The sequence below is a fragment of the Cimex lectularius genome, unplaced genomic scaffold (assembly GCF_000648675.2).
Source record: "Cimex lectularius strain Harlan isolate CLEC.00 unplaced genomic scaffold, Clec_2.1 scaffold190, whole genome shotgun sequence".
Taxonomy (NCBI): Eukaryota; Metazoa; Arthropoda; class Insecta; order Hemiptera; family Cimicidae; genus Cimex; species Cimex lectularius.
In genome coordinates this window covers 653398-679281 of record NW_019392798.1, presented here as the reverse complement: position 1 = coordinate 679281, position 25884 = coordinate 653398, and the positions used below count along the sequence as shown (strand labels likewise).

At 34.2% G+C, this 25884-nt stretch overlaps 2 protein-coding genes across 2 annotated transcripts; both read right to left on the bottom strand.

Annotated features, from left to right (window-relative positions):
- Positions 1–2706: 2706 nt before the first annotated feature.
- Positions 2707–25600, bottom strand: LOC106664171 (kinesin-like protein KIF20A). Its single transcript, XM_024228034.1, has 21 exons — positions 25414–25600; positions 15924–16137; positions 12117–12212; positions 11953–12056; positions 11811–11884; positions 10447–10601; positions 10204–10391; positions 10097–10142; positions 9804–10007; positions 9564–9747; positions 9375–9503; positions 9031–9308; positions 8933–8955; positions 5766–5941; positions 5628–5697; positions 5444–5569; positions 5242–5343; positions 4188–4249; positions 4043–4116; positions 3887–3987; positions 2707–2742 (listed from the first exon to the last, which is right to left on the bottom strand). The coding sequence occupies exons 3-21, from the start codon at positions 12184–12186 to the stop codon at positions 2707–2709; spliced, it is 2202 nt and encodes a 733-aa protein (XP_024083802.1). The 5' UTR covers positions 12187–12212; positions 15924–16137; positions 25414–25600.
- Positions 19778–22975, bottom strand: LOC106664170 (kinesin-like protein KIF20A). Its single transcript, XM_024228033.1, has 15 exons — positions 22775–22975; positions 22644–22717; positions 22537–22579; positions 22181–22396; positions 22084–22120; positions 21802–22005; positions 21566–21749; positions 21374–21505; positions 20791–21068; positions 20662–20726; positions 20442–20596; positions 20294–20363; positions 20116–20235; positions 19865–19969; positions 19778–19804 (listed from the first exon to the last, which is right to left on the bottom strand). The coding sequence occupies exons 1-15, from the start codon at positions 22973–22975 to the stop codon at positions 19778–19780; spliced, it is 1911 nt and encodes a 636-aa protein (XP_024083801.1).
- Positions 25601–25884: the final 284 nt, after the last annotated feature.

The window sequence follows — 25884 nt, the reverse complement described above, 5'->3', positions numbered from 1 at the left end:
AATTGCATATATGAATATTTAAATTTAAATAGTAAAAAAACACATGTTCAAAATCAAATTTTCACACAGAAGCACACTGCTGAATATCACACATACACAGGACACGGCTGAGAAATGAGTAAGCAGTATTCAATAAATCCTCCAACATGTGACAGACCACTATCGCCCCCGATGCAAGGGCAGAAATGCCTCATGGACACAAACTGCAACCAGTGGTTCCGCTACTGCGGCTACGAGGAGGTCGTTCACGAGCCGCAAACTTTCACTCTCACCAACTTGCCAAGGCCTGAAATGTCCTCGCCGCCAGTAAGTTACCCCAGTCTAGTCACCGGGTCCGACTCCAACCCGTATGTAGTTACAAGGACCATTACCAGGCCGAGGTACTCCTATAAGGATTGGCTAAACGCCCACAAAAATTATCTCGCGCCATGAATTCAAAGTAAATAAAAAATTTTTAAACAAATATTCAGAAAGTAGTGTTTATATTTTATCAATGTTTCAAGTGCTTATATTATGTATTTATTTTAATATCTAGCAATTTAATATCTAGTATTGATTGGTCAAGCGGACCACGAAATTAGTGAATTTATTTTAAATATAATAAGTATATATAAGAGAGAAATTATAAAATATATACCTCCATGGTCATTCAATTTTTTTTATTGAAAAACATAAAAGCAGTATAGTAAACTTAAACTGATGGCCAGTGAGAGGACCAGCTTGTCTATACACAGGAGTCAGTCATCCAACCACAATTGCCTAAGCAATTTGACAAATAATCGTGAACGATAGACAAGGAATGTGGCATATCTGTGTCCAGAGTTTGAACACAACCCCTCAGGGATCCCAGTCTGACAATACCATTTACCTACAAATAAAGGCACATGCTAAGCAAATCATGGCCAATGAAAGACAACCAACTGCTTCATTGTTCATGTTTTGCTTAGTGTATACAGGAGGCGAATCAAAACGAGCTGGCCTTGGTCAACGTTGACTGAGATTCCACATGGCCAGATTCCTTGGCCCCAACCCCTTGGTTTGATGAGGGTGGTCAATGTGCTGGCGACCAACATTTGGCAACAATGTATATGTTGTCCCTCATTTGTTGAGATTTACTTAGTGTGTAAGCACCTTAAGAAAATTTGTCTATCTTGTCAACAAGATCATTACCAAAGATGCCACACTGTTCCAACATCCATATTAATAAGACAGAGATGTGAGGGACAGGTCATTGGCATTCCATTGGTACTATACTTTCTTAGTGTAATGGCCTGTCCAGAATGAATGTATTTATTAGCGTGAAAGGGCGTGGCTGTCGAAGATTATCGAGGACTCCACAGGCCCGTCAAACAATTTAGGATAGTTTAGTGTATGAGTGGAATTTGTACTGTTTGAATGTATTTATTAGTGTGAAAGAAAGGAGGCCACAAGATCACGATAATCTTCCGACCTCCAATTTAACTGTAGTGTAGGTTAGTAAATTAGTATGAATGTGAATTATGAAAATGTGTATAAATATTATATTTATGTATTTTAATTTATCAAGTGTGAGAGGGTAACAACAAACAAGATAACGAATCTCCAATTAGGTGAATCGAAAGGCAACAGTCATTTAGTTGGAGCATAAGAAGGCTTAGAAAAGAATGTACATATAAGATAGCTAAGAAGACAAATGTGAGAAGGCTATATGCATAAAGTACCAGCGATAACCCTGGTAGTTAGCTGGTTAAAAGAAAAAAAAAACTAAGACATTTTTTAGAGATAGTTTTTCCGGGAGGCTGGGAGAAGCTTTCACTCAGACAAAAGCCAGGTTTCATCAATAAAAATACACTTACACCATATTTTCAGATTTATTATTATTATTATAGAAACATTTTAATATATAACATCTTTGTTTATGTAACATTTGTAATTAAAAACCAAAAATTATTATTTTTATGAAAAATATACATGATCTCTGTAACTCAGTCAACTCGCATATTGGCTGGCTCTTACTCATTTGGCACATTCTTGGATGCATTGAACGATCCTGCATCAAGCCAGCAATCACTAGGAAAACAATTATCTCCAATAACCATTCCTACAGTTACTTCTAACAAATACACAAAATAAATTAATATAAAAATAATAAATAAAATGTTAATAATTTAACGCTTTACTTTTTTACAATTTTCTTCGTGTCCTCAGAGTTTTAATAATGGTATTAGGAGAAGGTTGTTGGCTGTTGGTTTTAACCTTAAAAAAAAAAAAAAAAATCAGAAAAATATAGCATTATGTTTTATATATCAGAAATGTTCAGAAAATAAATAATATCTACAGGATTTATAAAGAATTAAAATCAAATTTAATTTATATTTCCAACGTATTGTTTTTAAACCATGAAAATATTTCCCATCGTATTTTACGGTTAATTGACATTTAGAAGCCATTGTACCATTGGATTTTTATTTTTATTTTTTAAGTGTTATAATCCTGTTTTTTTATATTTTATGATGTATGAAAAGATTTTCTTTTAAGGAAGAGGACCATTGTGCAGAATAGGCAATTTTTTTTTAAATATATGCGCCTAATATAAAAAAATAATATTCTCTATAATAATCTTTGTTAGTAAAAAAAAAAATCTAGTTGTCAGAACAAGTTGGACGAAATGCATTATAGGATAAATTGGGTCAAACTGAGACTGGATAGAGCAGGTAAAATGTTTTCTCATAAAGCCGATCCCATCGATGTCAAAGGAGGCACCTGAATATCCCACCAGCCCATTGAATTTTAACATAACACATAACAGCATGTATTAATACACAATTGAACACCTCCCAGCAGACTGCCTTGGTTGTCTCGGCTGAGATTTGCTTAGTTTGTACACACCTTAACAAAATTTGTCTACCCTGTCACTACCACAGATGCCACAATGTTACACAATAAGAAAAAAAAACTGATTGGATCCAATTAACCTGAGATAATATTAAAAAATCCAATAACTTAAAATAGTCACAAGTTATGCGTTTCAATATCTAGGATACCATAAAGCCAGCGACCAAATAACACTTTGATGTAGTGACTTAATAACTAAACTACACTAAATAACACTTTGAAGTAGGATAAAATATTTTTTGTAGCACGAAATAAAGTTTACATTCATTTTTTTGCACCCTAAAAAATCTCATAATAGCAATTTTGGTTTTTAAAAAATTAATAATTTGTTGTACTTTTTTTAATCAGAAAAATGGTGCTAATTTTGAAACAACTCCTGATCAACATGAAACTTTAAAACAGTTTAGAATCCTATAAACTAAACATAATGGCACAAACCAAGCCTCTGTAAATAAAATGTAAGCTGTAGATATAAAATAAAATGTTTGATTTTTTGTTGATTTTTATTTTTCTCCCTTATAATGACACAAAATCGAAACATTGCCAAGAGACTGAAATGAGAGACATATAGCTTTTTCAAATCCAGAGGAGTTATAAATTTTTAAGTGTAACACCGAACATCGAAGGGAAAAAAATTGTACCTGGGTAAATCCAAAAAATGTTAATTTTTTTATTGCTATAAAAATTTGTATTAAACGTTTAAAATGAATCTGAATAGTTTTCCTAAAAAATAAATTTGTTTTGGCCTAGTTATTAATATAATATTAAAAATGCTGATAGTTTTAAATGAACAACAAAATACATCTTTTTTAGGGTTTTTTGGCCTATTATTAATACAATAATAAAAATGCAGATAGTTTTAAATAAACAACAAAATATATCTGTTTGTCTTTTTTTTAAGGGGTTTAAAATGGTTGAAATTATACATATAAATAATAAAATTCAATAAACATTTTAAAATGATGAAAAAAAAGCTATTTTTGTTGATCATTTTAATTAAATAAATGCTTACTTCTTGAGGTTCAAAACTATCTCCTAAATGATCGATCGTTTTGGCCATTAGCTTCTTTTTCGATTTCTTGGCAGTAGACATCGGCCTGTTGTAATCTGATTCTGCAAAATGGTTCAAAAGTTAGAATGCAATTACTATACATTAGACATATGCTACCTCTATCTTCTGTAGCCGGGCATACTTGCAACGTAGGTATCACTCTTACCGGCGTTTCTGTTCCATGTTCACAACTATACAAAGGAGAAAAAAAGCCATGATTTACACCATCTATAAAATACATACAATAATAAACATAATATACTTATGTACAACAGTTTCTTCGGAGATTTTTATACAGGGGGTTCCTTGAAAGTTTAACAGATCCTAAAATATTAATGTGTGGTATTTAGTGACCGTTAGTCAATGATTATTCGGAGATCGTGAGATACGGTCTGGTGTGATGTAGGTTTTAGAAAAACATTTTTTTTATCGTGCCGTTTCAATCTTTATTGAGATCATCTTCAGGGCCTGGGATTTATAAACATTGTTTAAATTTATAGAAATGATAAATGTTGGAGTGAGTGTGGTGTTCAATACTTTTTAAAAGGATAGTTCCTACTCACAGTAACTTACTGTTAAGTTTACTGTGAGTAGGAACTATCCTTTTAAAAAGTATTGTTTAAATTTTACAAATACATGTACGATGTGGAAAAATGAATTTATACAATGATAGAAATTTTAGATTTAAAAAAAAAAAAGAATTTATACAAAGCTAGAATTTTTAGATTCAAAAAAATTGAATTTAAAATGCTAGAAATTTTTAGATTAAAAAAATGAATTTGTACAATGCTAGAAAATTTTACATTCAATCAAAGTATTTGTTTTCCGTATAGTTGTGTCATTATTGTCTGTCGTGTTGAGAGTGCCAGTGAGATTTATGAGAAATTGATGTTTTATGTTTATATAAATTGGAGGAGGGAGGTCGGGAATAGAAAGACATTTTTGTATGAGTCAGCCTCTTTGAGGTGAAAGGAGCCGACAGAGCCGATAATAGGAAAAAAATGGGGAATGGTTCAGCCTGATTATCTTTTCAGGATTATATAGACTGGGATAATTAGGGAAAGGAAGTCAAATTTTTGAAGAATGATATGTATAAATTCATTTTTTCACATCCTACATGTTTTTGTATATTTTAAACGGTGTTTATACATCCCAGGCCCTGAAGATGATCTCAATAAAGATCGAAACGTTGGCACGATAAAGAAAATGTTTTTCTAAAACCTACGTCACACCAGACCGCACAATCTCCGAATAATCTAGAATATAAAAATAAACTTATTTCTAAAGGTTTAATATTTTTTTTAAGTGGTACTAACGGCTATTTTAAAATTGTTAAAACCCTCATCGATTTTTTCCTCCTTGCAGTTTTCCATTTCATTCTCTTCTCTTTCTTCCAAAAGCCTGTTTTTTTCAGCTTTCTAAAAATGGAAATGGATTTAAAACAATATGAAATTAGTCAGCAGTTTAATTATTGTTTATTTTTTATAAACCTTCAATTTAAAATTGAAGAATACGTACCAGAGCTGCCAGTTCATCTTGCAGCTTTGAAAACTTTTCCAGAGCTAGTTTAACTGTTTTGTGTATACTATCAACTGATTCTTCAATTTGAAATACGTTAGACATATTTACAGCAGCCTCTTCATGCTGAAAATTCAACACTTTTCTATCGAATATTGAAAAATATTAAATCTCACTCGCTCACCAAATTGTACTCAACTAACAACAATTTCTCCGTGTCGAGTATTTCCTTGCTCGTTCTCAGTCGGTAACTCCTGAAAAAAAAATTGCCAAATATATCGTCTTGAGATAATATAAAATAAAAACAATGCTGTCCACTCACATACACTGCTGATCCACTTGATCACAAAAATCCTTGTGCATTTTGGATAAATCTCCTCCTAAGGCTGCCCTATTTTCAGCCTTTACCCTCATCACTTTTGCTTGTTGTAGTTTGTTTTTAATTTCAGTTAACTCGGCACTCATTTTCTCCCTCAATGAGTATTCTTCGTCTCTGCACTGTTACAAATTTAAATCATTTTTTTTTTGTTTAATTAAATCTTCTTCATTCTTAATTACACCATCAAACAAGGCAAAATTTTGTTGAGGGTTAAGGTGGTTTTTCAGTGGAATTTGGGGATTTAAATTAGACGCCATTAATTTACTTGGGTAATTTAAGACTCAAAGGGTTTTAAGCTTGGATATTTAGGAACTGAAGACTTTTAATTTAAATCTCTGTATCAACTACAGGAATACTAAACAATCTAAATAGAATACAGAATAGAAAAAGAATAAATAATAATGAAAAAGAATAAAATTTCCTACATGTATCTTTGTTTATTTTGGTTGACTGTTTGTATGTGTATTTTGTAACATGCAGCTTTTGGAAGGAAACAAGGGTAATTTTCTTACACAAACCAGGTAGGGTCTCTTATCAAACACCTAAATCATACAGACCTATAAGTATATCTTCTATTTTAATAAAAAATAATAGAGAAAATCTTAGATAAACATATTAGACATGACTGTGGTATCAATACCTTGATACATCCCAATCAGCAAGCCTATTTACCAGGAAAATCAGTGGAAACGGCATTGCATTCACTTGTAGGAAGGATAGAGAAATCATTACTCAATAATGATTATACGTTAGGATGCTTCTTTGATATCCAAGGAGCGTTTGATAATGCAGACACTTCCTGCATTATAGCAGCACTAAATAAATATAATGTAGACCAACACCTCATAGGATGGGTGAAAACCTACCTAGAGGGTCGGATGGTAAATATGTGCTTAGGTAGTAGTACTCTGAGAATCAAGGTCACAGGAGGCTGTCCACAGGGAGGCTGTTTATCCCCTCTTCTGTGGTTTATCACAGTAAATAGCTTATTAGAGCTTCTGAATAACTCAGGCTTCAATAGCCAATTATTTTCAGACGATGGTACCATAATGATCACGGGTAGAGATCCTCTGACTCTATCACTGCTGATGAAGGAGGCGATGGGGTTGCTATCCGAGTGGTGATAAAGGTCTTTCGATTAATCCAGCTAAACTGGAACTGATACCGTTTAGCAGGAGAAGATCACTAGGCAACTTCAAAAACCCAAATTTCAGGGCATCGAATTAAAACTAAAGGATTCAATCAAATTCCTCGGGATAACCGCTTGATAGGAAGCTTGATTGGAAAGGCCACATTAAAAATATACAAAGGAAAGCCGCAATATTCATGGTGCAAGGTAAGAGAATTGTTGGCAAACATGGGGTATCAAACCTTGGGTGGCCAAATGGATATATACCGCAATTATACTACCAAGATTTCTATTTGCAGCCCTAGTATGGTGGAAAGGGCTAGAAAACAAAGGGGCTATTAACAAGCTAAGATCATTCCAAAGACTAGGTTGTATGATGATGACGGGATCATTTCCCACTACACCTACCCTAGCACTAGAAATGATAACCAATACTACACCTCTACACATAGAGGTCAAGGTTAGAGCACTAACCAGCTGCTGTAGATTAATCAGTGAAGGCAGCTGGAATCATAAGGGAAACAATATAGGACACTCGAAAATTCTACATTTACTGAGTAAGGTTAATAACCAACTACTAAGTGTTAGCGACAAAAAGGTCGCTTTGGGGAAAAAACACTTTCAGGTAGTTATTCCATGTGATTATAACTATAATGCGGATGATGACCATAATAGCATAGATTGCTTCACCGATGGCTCACTCATTAAGGACAAGGGAAGCGGTGCTGGTATACATATACCCAAATTAGGAATCAGCATCTCCTCCCCTCTTGGTAATAACACCTCATCTTTCAGGCTGAGGTCTGGGCCATCAATGTTTGCTGCAGAACACTCATGGATAATAATACTAAGGGAAAAGATATTAGAATTTTTTCCGACAGTCAGGCCAGTCTTAGTCATTACAAAAAGAGTTATCTACATCTAGGCTAGTAGAGGAAACCATTAAACTTATCAATAGGATAACTACTAGGGACGAGAATAGGGTAACCCTCATATGGGGGCACTATGGCAATGAAGAGGTGGACAGCCTGGCCAAAGAAGGATCAAATACTGCGTTTGTTGGGCCACAACCCCACTCTATAAGCACAGTTAAAGAGAGTATTAGTTGCTGGGGCATGAAACAATTCCTTAAAGAATGGAATAGTCCCCTGGACACAGGTAATCCAAGGAGTTTCTGAAGGAAATCAAACCAAAAGAAGCGAAATGGTTATTCTCTAACTCTAGGAGGGGAATTAGGAGGCTGATAGGTATCCTAACGGGCCATTGCCCCTTGAGAAGACACCTCTTCATAATGGGTACTCTACCAGACCCCTTTTGCCGCTTCTGTGAAACAAAGGAAGAAACGGCTCGACACTACCTTGCAGAATGTGATAGGTATGCTAGGGAAAGATTTGAAACTTTCGAAGGAGAGGACATAACCAAAACACTCCCCAAGATAAAATGGTCCAAAATCTTGGGGTTTGTGAATAGGTCCAAAAGGTTTATGCAGGACTCGTGAGCCGACCAGGTCCCGGACCTTTTAGGGATGGGGTACGGGCCTACCTAGGCTTTTAACCCCTCAGGTCCTGGTCACCCGCCCTGCATTATATATAACGTGCAGCTTTGTAGATGTCTTGTGAAAGAGAAGAGTGGGAGTGAGAAATAAAGAGAGCGAATATGGGAGAGGAAGGAAGAGAAGGGTGAGAGAGAGAGAAATTTGACTCATTCTTTCATCCAACAATATTAAATGCTTGATACTAACCAGGGGCATCGGTGGTTGCAACGGTTTAAGCGTTGACACATCAATCGTCTTACGTTAAAAGTCCCAGGTTCAAATCCAGTGGTCCTGGCACTCGAACCCGACATACTTACAAATTCCCTGCTTTCCCCCCCCTTTCAAAAACACCGACACCCCGAGGGTTAACATTAAAGAAAGTTAGAGAGAATCACACTACTGAACCATGCAAAAAAATAAAAATAAACAACATCGTAGTTCACTCACCTTATCACACATTTCACAAAAACCTGAAATAAAAATTTACCAATACATTAATCGTCGCCTTAATGATAATATTTTTTTTAAATTACTCGAATGCTTACAATCTTTATTTTCTAGAAGTGATAATTTTTTTAATGGAGAGATGCAGTTCGATACAATACCAACTGGAACGTTCCCTTTATATTTTTTTGTGTTTGTTTTTACAGCAATGGCGGTCATTTTTAAGATTTGTTGTGTTTCAAAGAACAACTTATCATCCTGAGAAATGTTGGTGATCATGCTGACATTTCCCTCACCGGCCAACAACCGTTCAAAGAGTCGCGTCAGCTTAGACTCTCTGAATGGTACCCTCAACGCAGTCTTTATTTGTTGATTTTTCCTTTTTTATTCAAATAAGAAATTATAATATAATAATGTATTATTTATATAATTGCTCTTGCTGTACCTTATAGCTTCTATACATCGGTTCAGTACTAAAAGTGAAGAGTTAATACTGTTTGCTACTGCTATTTCGGCCTTGCTTGAGTTTGCTTTTTTCTGTCTTTCACTCCCAGCCAAATCGCAAATTGTGAAACTATTAAAAGAATCCGATTGTCATTTCTTTATGGGGCAAATATTTTAAAAACTAGAATACCTTGAACTTTTGTAATATGTGTTGTAGTCATGACGATCTCTGAGTACCAACTTTATCGTGAATATACAATGCGAACGGCTTGACTTCTTGTTCAATTCAGTTTCAGAGATGTGCAGGTTCTTTTTCCCATATCTGTACAACTCGTACGCTTCTGCCCATGAATGAACATTGACACTTTTTAATCCTGGAAAAACAAGCTGTTAAAAGCTCAGATCTTTATATTACCGGTAGTTTTAGAACCTTTTGCACAGACGCTCTTGTCTGTATCCTCGGCTAACAACAATGGCTGTTGATCACTAGCATCAACAAGCAAATCGTAAAGATTTTCATAATATATTTCTGTAAATGATATCCATACAGAATAAATGATGTTTTTATTTGGTGAAATTTCGAGCTTCTCTACCTCCCTTAAAACGGTTTCCATGTCACTATGGTCCATAGTACCTGAAACAACAATGAAGATAAGAAAAATGTAAGAAAATAAAATAAGAAAAATGTAAGAAAATAAAATAAGAAAATTGTGTAAAACTTACTAATTGAATCCTCAAGACTTTGGAGCTTGTGCTTGCTTTTCACTGCCTACCAAACAATGACAAATTTTAATTTTCATTCAATCATTAAATATTTAATCAAACATTACTTGTTTTGACATAGTGCTCAGTATTTTATTCTTGTAGAGCTCATTGGCCTCGATCTGTTTTTCATTTAAGACGAACACTTTTGTTGTGCTCTCAGGATAGCAACGTCCCGAATAATCTTCCCGACCTTTGATGCTTGTGAAAATCGTATATAGAAATCTGGGAATAATTCCAGGTTTCAATGAGGTGCCTGAAATGTCGATGTGCTTAATATTGCACAATTTCAATGAATGTTACTCCCTTACCTTGCATTGTGAACGTTTTTCCAGAGCTGGAGGCCCCGTAACCAAAGATGAGGGTGTTTTCACCCTGTAAAAATTTACTCGCACCCTGTTTAACGGCGGTTGTAAACAACTCTTCTTGTGAGGTGGTCGGAAGAAATATTTCAGTAAATTCATATCTATAAAGTAACATAATAACAATAAGGTGTGGCATGCAGAAAAAAGTTGCTCAACATGTCCCACTTATTTAAAGTATGCCATTCTTTGACTCCATATAGGGAGCATGTAGGAACTCTGTATGAAAATTGTGCTTAAGTATAACAGAGCGAATATGTCGGTCCTCTGTTCTGATTTTTGAAGGTAGTACAATAAATATTATATTTATTAGAGTAAATGTGCAGTGAATATTGAGTACCCCATCGACTCTCAATTAGATTAGTTGTACCATAAGTTTAAATTAAAAAAATAATTTAAAACAAAAGACCTAGCCACTAAGGTCTGGCATGCAGAAAAAATATAGTTTAGTTTATTATATTTTTTGAATACATATAATTTTAATTTCAATTTATTGTATGACTGGTAAAAAACAGGATAATTTAAAATTTATTTAACTGAATAAAATATGAAAATTTAATTTGTGTTGATTTTCAAATCCCACTCGTGACACTTGCTTTTTCATTTCAATCAAAACCTTAGGTAAAAAATAAAATTAAATAATCGTTACAAATAATATGGGAAATGAAATGATCAAGTTCAGAATGAAATTGGAAAACTTATAACAAATTTAAAAAAAAAAAAAAAAATCTCCAGACCAAATTGATGATATTTTAAGTTTCTGGTCTTTATTTTTAGTTTTTTAACAATATTTAAATTGGTGAAAAAAATAGGAAATTACATTCAACAATTTTTAACTGGCAAAAAATTTGAAAATTTGGATGATGTCCAAAATGCTATATCTAAATATTTTGCTCAAAAATCAATTGATTTTTATAGATCCAGCTTTGAAAATTTGCATACTAGATGGCAAAAGGTTGTTGATAACGAGGATGATTGATTAAACAAACAAAATTTTTTTAAAAATGTTGTTTTAATTTAATTCAATTTAATGTAAAAAAAAAACGGCATTTCTTCCCAGTCCCCCTATTAGGAAAGAATGTATTTAAAAGTGGGTTAAGATTTAAAAACTGATGCGTTGGAGGTGGAAATATTGACAACCCCTGGAGCCCAACCTCAGTGGCTCAAAGTAATTTTGCCAACTTGCAGCAAAAAGTCATTTGTCATAAGTTCGATTCCGTACACATGTGTATATATGTATAAGTCGAATTGAGTTTCTACAAACCAGTAATAACACGATAATCAAATTTGTTTTTGAAAAAGGACACACTTACACGTTAGTCGTTGCTTTTCTGCACTGTGAGTATTTTGTTTCAAGAAACGTCCCATTGATTTCATATTTGTCTGACTGAAAAATTTAAAAGCAAACATTATTAGTATTGTTCATTAAGGAAATAATTGGATCAAAATTATTACATTAATTTCATTAGTGATGCATGTTATGTTGCGCGGTTTTATCCGGAGATAAACTTTAATTTTGTTATCTTCCCATTCCTCTGCTTTACTAGCCATCGCATCACCTGAATAGAACATAATATCACAATCCAAAGAAAATACAATCATACAATAGACATACGTACCTACTTGGTCCTTTGATTTTGAGCTAACAGGTATTAAATATGAAGGGTTGACATTTTCGTTTTGATCCATATTGAATAAAAAATTATTTTAAAAACCTACAAAAAAGTTGTTAACAAAACAAAAGAGCATCAAATTAGTAAAACAAAGATATTTAAAATTTATAAGTTTGGCTAAGAAGAAGTCAAAAGTATGTTTTGAAATAGCACTCTTTTAAAATTATAACTTAAGAAAAAACTCACAAACACCTAAATTTCAATACAACAATGCAGCCAAATATATTAAAATGTACTATACAAAATAAGTCATATAAATTATCAATAAATCAAAGGCCGAAAAGACATGAGGAGACTGAGGCCGGCCGGGATGACAGACCTCCGAACTTATCCATGATCTGGCCCACTGATGCTAAAAATTCTTAAAATATAATTAAAAGGCAGTGACAGTGTGTTCAGAAAAATTCACTTTTTTTAATGGATGGTTCTGCTCACAAACTGTTTTTCAATGTGACTGTACGTTTCAGCCTGACGATGAGCATTTAATGCTCAAAACCCAGATTGTGTGTAGAACTATCCTTTCCAAAATATTGAGTTAATATACTCCACCACACCTCAATTATTTTAAGAAGCGCTCACATATCAAGAGCAATGTCGATAGGTGGCCCTCAGGGCATCTGACTTATTCAAGAAGGGTCATCATACACAGACATTTACTTCTGTGTCATGCATGTAGAGAAAGGTTGCTGGATGTGGCCCACCTAACTGAAGGGTACAACTTCTTGGCTCTATACAGAGAGCGTGTAGGACGGCCACCCAATATGAGAATCGTACTTGAGCACAGTAGCAAGTAGCTGGGTCCCATGCTCCGAAGAAACCGGGTTGTTTTCTTGTATACAGTAATGATTTTGTCTCCGTGTGTTGAGAGTGAATGTATTTATTACCACGAATGTGTGCACCAATGGAGGAATTTTTGGTTAGTTAATATGAGTAGAAGATGATCAATCTATCTCCACCACCCTAACTGAGTAAATGTTACGTAAATAAGTAATGGTAAAAGTACACATGGTCACAAGAGCGAGACCCCTTATTACATTTTTTCCTTCTTCTCGGAAAAAAATTGATAAAGCTTAAATAGTGGCGAGACGAACCGAGAAGAGAAGCACAAGAAGCACGAAGCAATTCGCAGCCTGCAAGATCCTGATCGGGAGGGCACTGGGTCCGAGTTTGGAAAAAAAAGAAAAAAAAAAAAGCAAGGAGAGTCAGTTGGATATAGACGTTCCGAGGAAGAGGTGGTCTCCGCGAGGAAAAGAATTTTTATTTTTAAGTGTATGTGTGTGTGGTTTGTGAACCTAGTCGGGCTGATCCCGGCAAGTGAGGAGTGATCCCGTGAGTTGGTACATTTCCAATTTCTTATCAGGCCTGATAATTCTGGACTAGAGACATTAGCTATAAGTTTCGGCCTTTTGTTAGCTTTTAATTTAAAAGGATTTATCTGTGTACTTGTAAATAGAATAGTTGTGATTAGTATTCTTTTTTCTTTTTTTTTTTTTTCAATCGTAGTTTTAAACCCTAAGTAAGATACCTTAAGACATCTTGCTTGTGTTAACGAATTAACTCGGATAGAAGCAGGAAGAACTTCATCATTTAGCTTCCATCATAACCCTGGTTGGAAGCGCCATCAGAAAGAAGAGAGCCAGAAGTGCTACATCGCTACCCTTCCTTTTCTCTTTCTTCCTATTGTTCTACTCTTCTTATGGGGGGGGGTATGGTATGGTAGAAAAGGTACTAGGAAGCGGGGTTTGTATTACGCAGGCACTGCAGCCTTCTGGCTTATTGTACCTTCCTAGTTCCTTAGTTCAGTCAATATACTCAATCCTTCTTCTTAAAGCTTCGCATTCGAAGATGATATGAGTAGCTGTTTCCTCCTCCTCATTACATAATCTGCAAATGGGATCATCGGTGTATATACCCATGTTGTGTAGATGTTTTCTCAGATGCCAGTGACCAGTTAGTAGACCTACCACTCCTCTGAGTTTGGCCCTCTCCAATTGCAGCAGTGCTTTTGCCAGTCTCAGTGAGGGTTGTTTCATCATAGTTTACTCTGTCTAGCACCGCTAGAGTTTATCCACTTCTCCTTTTGTTTTGCTTGGATCCATTCTGCGATGGAGGATTCTATATTTGTTTTTGTTATCCCAAGAATAGGTTCGGGGGCCTATTTATGGTCTTGCAGATCCTCCTCTAGCCAGTCTGTCTGCTTTCTCGTTACCCAAAATACCCCTGAGCCCTGGCACCCAAGATATCATCAGGTTGTTGTGTTTCCCCAGGTTTTGGAGATTTTGGATGCATTCTCTGACTAATTTTGATGTGATTCTTTTACGTGCTAATGCTTTTTTTTTTTTTTTTTTTTTTTTTATAGGCAGCAACCACAATTAGGGTTATATTTGCCTTGAATCTGTCCTGAGTGCGGCCTGCGGGGGAAGCAGACGCCCGACCGAGGAGCCAGGCAGCACGGGGGGACACAGGGGGCATATGGGAAGCATTCTCTTGCATTGGGTTGTTGCATTCTCTTGCACACACACACCCCGGCCACCACCGCCACCGGCACCACACCCGAGCTCCCGCCACCAGCCACAGGTCCCATCTCTATATTTCACTTCACAAATCAGATTTTACCAAACAATTCTGTTTCCCTCAAAANGGGGGGGGGGGGGTCCAGCTGCCGCTTTCTTGCTGGGTGGAGAAGGGGGCCTCCAAAGTGAAGTTTACTCCGGGGGTTTGGGAGATGTGGACTTTTCCACATTATTTCAATGTTAGTAATGATCCACATTTCCGCTAAGACCCTCGTTATAGAGAAAGAATATTCCTAAAGAAGAATACCCAAACAACAGGCCCATTAATCCGACTGGGTTAGTGGCCCTCTTGGTACACCCTAAATGGCGTAAATTGTTCCACACGAGCTTAAAAGTCCAGTGGCTAATGCAGAAACATAAAGACAAAAAAAAATCTGGGGATATAAAAATAAGTAAGTGAAAAAGATCAGAGCAGTCTATTGAAGTATATTATTTAAACTATAATTATTTTTATTAAACTAGACAAGGAATATTATTATTTCTGGCATTGTTCAGAGGAATATTGAAAATGAAGAGAACCAGTTCAGAACAGTCTACAGTGCCAATAATATAACAGATTAATAAACAGTCAACGATAAACAGACATACGAACATGTGACTAAAATAATGTCAAGTAATAATAGCCTTAATTTGGAGTTGTGTAGTTTGTTGAGTTATGCGTTGGATGAATTTATTTGCAACATATTTTATCATCTCATTATACTTATGCAAACAGGAGAGACAGTTAAGTTTGTAATATGTTTGGTATTCTATTATAAAATTAAATAAGCTTAATTGCCCGTGGATTGTGAGAAGCGTTTAGGCTCTACTCTACGTACATTATATCAGCCCTGTGTATATTGAAGCCTATATAAATCAATACAGAAATGAATCAAGCTGTATTCATGGTCCAAGAAAAATTTGAATAACAAATTATGTTGTATATATGTTATTAATCAATGCTCAATAACCCAATAGGATTTGGTAAAAGAATATCACAAAACAGTATGCTGAGTTCTACTAAGTCATGTATCTAGACAGTACACTTTCTTTAAAACACTGGACCAGTGTAATCTAGATTTATTTTCAAAAACTTTGTTGTTTGTTGTTTTATTGACAGATTTAAGATAAAAAAGCTAGTGAAATTAAAGTGATTATTCTATATATTTCAAAGAGGAAATTGAATCTATAAGTTCGGTACCTTTTATCAAATGCGGATGCTCGGTGTAGGGTTTAAAAAACAATTTTTCATAATAGAAAATTAATTCCAGTTGGATTTCTGTTGATAAAGATTTTTCCGTTAAAACCAAAACTAGTCTGCTCTCTGACGATACCCCTAGGATCAAAAACAGACCCGAGATCGATTCCCAGTATCGATCAGATTTATTTCTTCGTATTTTTCAACATTTTAAGATCTGGGTTGGGAAAGAATATTAAATCTATTCAATTTAAACAATTTTTTTAAGGTTTTATAGAGGCGGAATTTAAAATTTCTCTACGTCATAATTAAAATCAACTTGAAACCTATTTGATTTGAGGTTGTATATATCGATTTCAAAAGTACTTCAGCAAGATGAGATTCAAATCAAAAATTTAAAATAATAATAATAATAATTAAATAATTTACAATTAAATTACAGCTACTAAATAAGTCCATTCCGCATGGAAAATTCAGCCTGCTGTAGGTAAATGAAAACATACAGGGCAACAAAAGTGCAGAATAAAACAAAAAATAAATAAAAACAGACTTCCAAAGACATAAAGAAAAAAAAACCATAAACTAAAAATGTTAAAAAATAAAATAAGAAAAATAATAAAGAAAACAAATTGAAATTAAATTATACAGACACTAAATATTCATGGAAATCCCATTCATAACACTAACTTTTTAATTTCGACCAAGACCTTAGATAAAAAGAATCATAATTGAAATAATTAATATGGTTATGACTACTAACGTATATGGATTAATTCATAGAAATGATAAATGGACCTAGAATATAAATAGACTTTAGAAAATAGATGACCTTGAAGCCCGGGTTAAAAGCTAGGCAAATTTGGAATTTTGTTTTTATGTTCTCCCTTGACCATAGAACTTTTAATACATATAATTGTGGCCAATACCGAAATAGTAAGGAAAAAATTAATACATCAAATTAATCTTCAAGTGGTCAACACCTTATCTTCAATTATAAACTTTAATGAAATTTTATTTCATTTAACATTTAAATTTAATTTTTTTTATTTAACAGCATATTGTCATTAACAAAATTCAACTAAAATACATTTGAAATCAGTTTCAGGGTGTACTTTATTAAAAATCAGGTATTTATTTAAACAGGCAGATATCCAAAAGACAATATACAATACATTTTGCAATAAAAAATACAAATTTGTCCATATAAAAAAATTAAAACTTAAATAAGTGCTGAAATTGGCAGATATCTAAGATTTAAAAAGATCTGGTAGATTTCCTCCTTTTTTTTCTATTTTCAATGGTTGTTAATATTTTTTAGAAATAGAAACACTAAATATTCACGGAAATCCCATTCATAACACTAACTTTTACATCTCAACGAAGACCTTAGATAAAAAGAATAATTAAATGAAATAATTAAAATGGTCAATTATGACTGCTGAACTTATATGGATTAATTCATAGAAATGATAAAAGGACCTAGAATCCCGAGTCAAAAGATAGGCAAATTTGGAATTTTGTTATGTTCTCCCTTGATCATAGTATTTTTAATAGATCACATTTATCTTCAAGTGGTCGATACCTTACCTTCAATTATAAACTTTAATGAAATTTTATTCCATTTAACATTTAAATTTAATTTTTTTTAATTATTTGTAGATCATGAGATGCGGATGTAGGTTTAGAAAAGGATTTTCTTTATTGTGCCAACGTTTCGATCTTTATTTAAATCATCTTCAGGGCTCAAAGCATGTGTTTTCTGTGTAGATTATACATTTCTTATAAAATAAATGACAGTTTAAACATAAAAACTAGCCGGTTTAATAGCATAAAACAGTGTGTCAATAAAATAAAGTGTCTTATGCACATCTGTCATCTATCCAAAGAATGTCAGATTAAAAACTTGTTTGATCAATATTAACAGGAATAATAAAATATGGTGCAAGCATTTATTTAAGCTTATTCTTGCTATTTTGCGCCATTGTTTGAAAGCATCTTGCCCAAAAAAAAGTATTCGGTTGCCCGTTATCAATCAACACTTATTTTCCTTGTTCACTAAATTTAAATTGGTTTATTTATGTTGCATGACAAGTTGAAAGATGTTAAATTAAATTGATTTGAAAATCTTCAACGATCAATGATGTTGACTGCTTCAAAAGAGAACAAATTTGTGTGAGCTCACTAATTGGAACCCTAAATTGATGAAATACTGAATGTCTAAAGAGATTAAAGTCACAACTTCATTGACCATTTAGAGAAAATTTACTTGTAATAGCATCTATCACACATATCAACTTTCCATCCGGTAAATCCCTTAATTCTATAGATATTACAAATTCCATTACACACAACATACTCAATTTTGTTTTTGAATTTACCTGATTGTTATAAATGATGAGTACAGCTGTAAATGGTTAAGTACAGTCTGTGTTTGGCCTTTGACCGGTAAATTGTGTTATCTCTTCTGTCCTTACTAACTCAGGGAGTATAATATAGATTTTTAATACCCAAATAATTTTCTTTTTATAATTAGAAGTGTTTTATTTTATTTTTCAAATTTTGTTTTATTATTAAATTTGTGATGGAAATCAATGAATCCATCTTAAAGACTGATCCCCCGGACAAAGGTCTATTTAAAAAACCAAATTGAAATGGTGCAGAAAATTTGTTCTCATGTCCTTAGAGTCTGATCGAGAAAATATTTAGTTTTAACAACTTCAGTCCTTTTAAGGTCTGTCGGTTTGTCAGAAGTTATGCCCCGGCAATAAATATGAAGTTTTTAAGGAATGGATCATCCTTCTCGACTGAAAAAGACTACTTCAATCTCAAAACGTCTACGTAAACCCAGATCTAATTCTAATAATCGTTGTCCGTAAGTTGTTATTGGAGCACCTGTTGCCATGACTAAAGTTAATTTATGTGCGCCTCCTGGTGATGTGGGTAAAACAGAAACATCTGCCCCTGAGTCAACGAGAAACTGTTTTGCTGTATTTTTTATCCGTGACAAAAAGGCGGTAATTAGCATCCCGCTCGCACTCCGCCAGCTGTGAACAGGGTTCGTTTCCCGCCAATCTATTTTCTGACGCAGTAAACGAGCAGGGTTTAACGCACTTAGCAGCGTTCTCTTTAAACTTTAGGTGATACCAACAAAAACCACTCTTTGAATTTAAATTTGTCTGTGGTCACGTTTTACTGCTGCTATGGTCTATTGTGATACTACGCTGGCGGCGTTCCAGGCTTGTTACTTTGGCCTCTATTATTTCCAGCTTTTTGTTAAGGGTTTCAATGTCACGGGATTTATTCTCTACTGAGAACTCGTTAACTGCAACGGAGTGTGTAGACTGTACTTCCAAAACACTGTCTGGGCCACGCGCTTTGCATATGGGTGAAAAAGAATACCCTGGCTCTTGAGGGATGTAGAAGGTAATGTATAAGGAGGCCGTACCAATGTTCACAGCCCATGCACATCCTTTCAGGAGAGCCAAAACAAGATTAATTCAGCGATAACATCACTGTTTATAGCACTCGTCCCTCTGCAATGCGGCCGGCAGCTATGACCCTTAGTGGTTTTATGCCTTAAGAAAAAAAAAAAGTAAAATTGAATTTATAAATCATTGGTACTGTTGGACAGGCAATTAATTTACTGTGTCTGTATGTACATGTATACATAAATATAACAATACAATTTGATATTCAAACATAGTATACATAGGTATAAAAATAACTTCTTTTTTTACAAATTTACAAATTTACAACATAAAAAGACAAAGAAATTATAAGACTTTTTAAATAAAATAATCTCTTTCTTGTTTTGTTCATGATCACTTCAATCTATATCCTCTTTGAGAAGCTTTTTGTTAAGTCTTATTTAAACTTAAAGGTTCCTAAAAAATTATATTGTATTAATTTCCTCCATTTGAAAATATATTAATATCACCACTTACGGCCAATTCATCATCAGACAAAAGATCCTCAATTTCATCCCCTTCCAAGCATTTTTCTATTTTGTCCCCTTTTGAACCTTCGTTAAGCGAATCGATCTCATTTTTCTAAACGTTAAATTAAGTATCAATTACTACAAATAATTACAACTCGAAGGGTTTAAGAAATTTAGTTTGTACAAATAGAACAAATTATAATTTGAAATAATTAAAAAAAAAAAAAATTAAATTAAAAAAAAAATGAAGATCCATACCACAGATGCTATTTCAACTTCCAAATCGATAAACTTTTGACAAGCCATTTCGACCATATCTTTCAAATTAGTTTCTTCTAGTTGAAATCCTTCGCACATTTCAGCGATTGCTTTCTGGTGCTGGAAAATCGATGAAAAATAGTCAACCAATTCTCAAAATGTTAAACTACACACTTACAGATGTCTGTAAATGAACGAATTGAAGTCGTGTCTCTTGCAGTTTCTTGCTCATTGTATTTTTGCTCTCCCTGTTTTAACGTCAAAAATAATATATAATCAATTGCAGCTAATTAATTCTAATTTATATTTATTTATTTTTCCCTAACTTGTATTGTCGTTGCAGCACTTCATAGTAATCTTGATACACATTGGTTACATTTTGTTCATTTATAGCTGCACTTTCAGCTTTTAATTTCATCTCTTTCTCATGTTCTAGGGCATTTTTCATTTCCATTAATTCATCTTTAAGTTCCAATATATCCTATTGTTGAACAAACCAATCAATTTATCAATGACACAGAGGGCCAAATATAATGGATGACTTACCACCCCTTTACATATTTTACAAACATCCGTGAATACGAATTTTTCATGGCATTTCTTACAAGTATCTGAAAAACATGAATTCATGTTAATGCTTGGAACAATACAGAAAAACCACATTTCAATACGTACAGATTCTTTGTTGAGTGGACACCTGCTTCATGACCTGCGGGTCGACAATGGAAGCCACTTTCTTTTTATCCGACGCCTCCTGTTTTTTAATATTCTTTTCGACAGCGTTGGCCGTCATTTTTAATATTTCTTGCGTTTCGAAAAACATCGTCTCCTCTTGAGACATGTTTGCAATTATGGTGACATTTCCTTCACCGGCCAACACTCTCTCAAAGAGTCGTGTCAATTTTGACTCCCTGAATGGAACCCTCATTGCTGTCTTTATTTCTTGGTTTTTTCTGTTAAAATAAATTATATATAAATAGTTGTGTGTGAGAGTGAAAGAGAGAGAGAGAGAGAGATAGATAGAAAAAGAATGAGAGAGAGAGTGGGTGAGAGAGAGCGTGGATGGAAGGGAGGGAGAGAGAGAGAGAGAGAGAGAGAGAGAGAGAGAGAGAGAGAGAGAGAGAGGAGAGAACAAAAAGGAGTTTAATTCACATAATTCATTATTTTATTATCATCATACTAAGAAAAATTACCTATTTATAACAATTAAATTATAAAAGTTCGACATTTTTTACACATTAATACAAATAAATATTACCTTAAAGCTTCAATACATCTGTTGAGTACTAAAAGCGAAGAATTGATGCTCTGTGCCTCTTTGAGCCTTTCAGTCCCACCTGTTTTTGCTTTTTTCTGCCTTTCACTTCCAGCCAAATCACAGATCGTCAGACTATTCAAAAATATTTATTATTCATTTTAGAACTCCTTTTTAGATAAATTATGTAAATACCTTGAACTCCAGTTAAAGTTCAGTAAATCGTTGCGCTCTCTTACAACTAATTTTAGCATGAAGAGACAGTGCGACCTGCTAGATTTCTTATTCAATTCTGTGTGAGAAATGTGCAGGTTGTGTTTACCGTACCTATACAACTCGTAAGCTTCTGCCCAAGAATCAACATTGATATATTTTAGATCTGAAAAGCGCTTAATTAATACACCTTGAATAGAATTTCATATTAGCAGTACCTTTTACATAGATGTTTTTGTCTTTGTCCTCAACTAACAACAATGGCCGCTGCTCATGAGCGTCAACCAATAGATCGTAAAGATTTTCATTGTAAATTTCAATGAACCCTATCCAGATGGAATAAACAAGGTTATTGTTTGATTGAATGCTGACCTTTTTTAACCGTTCAAAATTTGTTTCCATTGCAGTATGGTCAGTAGTACCTTAAAGCAAAACCTCTTATGTGAAAAATAAGAAATGAGGTGTACGTATGTATGTAATAATAAAAACGTTAAACTTACTAATTGTTTGATCTAGAAGTTTTTTGTTTTTCACCACCTACAAAATTAAATATTTAGTTTATAATAATTCATCTAAAGTATTTAATTAAAAAATTACTTGTTTAGATGCAAATTTCAGTATTTCTTTTTTGTACAACTTGTTGGCATTAACTTGCTTTTCATCTAGAACTATGACCCTGGAACCAGTTTCAGGGTAGCACCGACCGGAAAAGTCTTCTTTACCACAAATACTTGCAAAAACTGTATAAAGGCATCTCGGAATAAGACCAGGTTGTAAAGGTGTGCCTAAAACATCAAACTGCGTATGTACCATCTTTCAACGCAAAAATATTAATCAGTACCTTGTACAGTGTATGTCTTTCCAGACGTTGTGGTCCCATACGCAAAGATCAAATTGTTTTCACCGTTCAAAAAACTTTTTAAATTTTGTTTAAAGGCTTTTTCAAAAATTACACTCTGGGTCGTAGTGGGAAGGAAGATATCAGTGAATCTATATCTACAAAATATAATATACCTTTTAACTTAATTCACGTTCGACATTTTAAAAGAGACACACTTACTTATAAATTAATTCCTCTCTGTTGAGGAAAATTTTTGTTTGTAGAAATTTTCCAAGAATCTCGTAATTCTTATTCTGAAATAATCAAATACATAATTATTATAGTTTATATTATACAAAAACTACACTCACGTTAATTTCATCAGTGATGGACATTATATTACAAGGTTTTATCCGGAGGTAAACTTTGATTTTATCATCTACCACTTCTTCGATAGTAGCTTCATCGCTCCCTGTAGAAAATTCTAATCTTCCAAAGACCTTCTTATCCATGAAATTCTTCAAAACCTTGTTGGTGCAAGGTCTAGGCACCAGAAATGAAGGTTCACCCATTTTGAAAACACTAAAGCAAGAAAGGATAATTTTATAATGGGATCTCATACAGTTTTGCTTTCAAACATAATTTATTAATAAACTATGATTAAGTGGAGAAGTGAGGAAAAACTTATTTCAAAGGATGAAAGTGCTCAAAAGCTCAGAAACAATTAACTGGATGAGAAATAAACTCTTCAGGCACGCAACAATAATTAATAAAAGCAGACACCCATTCTTCAAAATGGGGAGTGACTACATGATCCCAGAAACACTTTACAACATCCAACATAAAGTCTCAGCAGACTACAAAGTAGAAAAAAATTCAAGGGGAAATCCAATATAGATGTAGATGTAATAGAGGGTGTGTGTAATACTGCACCTTTTAAGAGCTGTTGCATCTCGCATTATGAGCCTATAGAACACCGGTGAATCCTAAAATTCATCCAGGAATTTTATGAATAGGCCCGGTTTCAGTGGTTGAATTTCTTCTGTGAAAACTAGTCATTCCAAAAGATGGGGAACACAAGCTGATATCTTGGTTAGCAGGACACAGAGGAATTTTTGGTAAAAAAGCAGACCCATTGGCCAGAGGAGAATCTGCAAAACCATTAGCCACCCATATCATCTTCGAATATGAAGCAATTGCTCAATGGAGAAATAACCTGGGATTCAAAGGAAACCCAGGAAATATGTCCAATGACAGTCGATGTCCTACTATTCCTTAAAAGAAGGATCAAATCGACATACGAAAGGTTTGCCCAGGAGCCTTTTCCTAGCTATTGCGGGTCAGTTGCATGTGCCTGACACCTCTGTCTCTTCTAAGCATAATTGAGATTTGTCATCTTATGTTTTTATACAATGGATACCAGGGACTGGAGGAGTTCCTTCCTGAGCACTTCAGCTGAGCTGTACAGCTTATTGTACTTCATCCCTGGCTCCATTTTTGGGGGCTCGAAACACGAGTGTGAATTGGAGCCCCTGGTGTGCCGGTGTTCTTCCATCAAAGAAACTCATTTTTGAAGGGGTTGGGGACCAAATTCAGGGTCGCTGAGATCCGATCCCGCCCCTTCCACTGACGAGTGCCGTGTCAATTTCTTTCAATTGCGGCCACCGGTCCCCAGGAGATACATTACTAGGCATGTTGTGTATATATACCAGGGTTGTTTTTGTGAGTAGTCTTTTATCTTTTCTCATGCCTGGGTTAGGTTCCTAGTATTTCTTTTGTTCTTTAGTTACCCAAGGGGGTTGGAGACAAGTCTGGAGAATAAGGAAGATGCTGAAGAACTTCATAGCCAAGCTCTTTCAATTTGTTTACAGTACGTTTTGAAACATGAGGCCTGGCGTTTTTGTGACCTCTTCATTTTCCAATGCAGGTTTTTGAGTAATTTTTTATGCATTTCGTCAATTTCCTACCAGTACGATGTATAGGTAATGGTCTCACCTCTAAGTAAAAAGGGGAGGTGAATACTTCCAGCAATGGACCACCCGTTCACCTTCAATTTTCTTGGGTGTAAATTTGGTTTTGGCATGTGCCCTGGCCTTTCCTCGAAGTTTGTCGAGATTGTCATATGCAATACATTTTTCATCGCAAGTGAGTATCGTTTCAAGAAAAGGCTCGGTTTTTGTCTGGCGAGCAATGAAACGCTTCTCTCAAGGTGCTAGCAAGATAGTACATTTAAAACACTGGACTAGTGTAATCTGGATTTATTTTCATAAAGATTTTATTTTTTTAATTTAGGATTTAAGATATAAAAAAAACTAGCGAAATTAGACTAAAGTGATTATTCCATACAAAGAGGAAATTGAATCTATTAAGTTTGGTACCTTTTATCAAATGCAGATGCTCAGTGTAGGGTTTAAACAGCAATTTTTCATAACAGAAAATTAATTCCAGTTGGATTTCTGTTGATAAAGATTTTTCCGTTAAAACCAAAACTAGTCTGCTCTCTGACGATACCCGCAGGACCAAAAACAGACCCTAGATCGATTCCCAGTATCGATCAGATTTATTTCTTCGTATTTTTCAACATTTTAAGACCTGGGATGGGAAAGAATATTAAATATATTCAATTTAAACAATTTTTTTTAGATTTTGTAGAGGCGGAATGTAAAATTTCTCTACGTCATAATTAAAATTAACTACTTGAAACCTATTTGATTTGAGGTTGTATGTATCGATTTCAAAAGTACTTCCGCAAGATGAGATTTAAATCAAAAATTTAAAATTATAATAATAATAATTATTATTATTATTATTTGTTGTAATCCAATAATGTACAATTAAATTACAGCTATTATATAAATACCATTACGGTACGTGTTCCTGACCCTAATCCGGTTTACAATTGGGCGGAAACATCAGTTGTAGCGGTTCTTAGGTAATATTAACAATACATTTATCTTACAATTACTAATTTATTGAACATGAACATGGAAATGATAGTGTGCACACTTACAAAGTCCTATAGGCTATTATATGCGGAAAAATGTCCGGAGGATTCTCGTGAGTCTTATCGCTAGGAGAAGTAAAGAGAGAGTGGATACTGGATACTGGATCGTGGATGTAGCCACGGAAAACCTTCCACAGGTTTTTCCTGGTCACCAGTGTTGTCCTGATGGCCTACAACTAATTTTGATGTGATTCTTTTACATGCTAATGCTTTAATAGCTGCTTGGCTGTCTGTTCTTATGAGGATTTTTTTGTCAGTGTAACCTCTTTTAAGATTTTCCAGGGCACAAGCAGTGATGGCATGTATTTCCACTTGAAAGACCGAAGTGTACTTCCCTAATGAGTTTGATTGCTCATGTTTTGGTCTTGTACAGAAAACGCTTGATCCGGTTCCTTCATCTGTTTTGGAGCCATCTGTGTACCATATCATTTTATCTGATGCTCTCCTGTGTTCTTCCTCTCCTTTACAGTCCATTGA

Coding starts and splice junctions, on each gene's coding strand:
- LOC106664171 (XM_024228034.1), bottom strand. CDS start 12,186: ATGGATCAAAACGAAAATGTCAACCCTTCATATTTAATACCTGTTAGC. Junction 4,117..4,187: donor GAAGAAACTGTTGTACATAA/GTATATTATGTT, acceptor TCCTTTGTATAG/TTGTGAACATGGAACAGAAA. Junction 2,743..3,886: donor ATAGTTTTGAACCTCAAGAA/GTAAGCATTTAT, acceptor TGGGATATTCAG/GTGCCTCCTTTGACATCGAT.
- LOC106664170 (XM_024228033.1), bottom strand. CDS start 22,975: ATGGGTGAACCTTCATTTCTGGTGCCTAGACCTTGCACCAACAAGGTT. Junction 22,718..22,774: donor CCATCACTGATGAAATTAAC/GTGAGTGTAGTT, acceptor TGATTATTTCAG/AATAAGAATTACGAGATTCT. Junction 21,506..21,565: donor AACTTTAACTGGAGTTCAAG/GTATTTACATAA, acceptor ATTTTTGAATAG/TCTGACGATCTGTGATTTGG.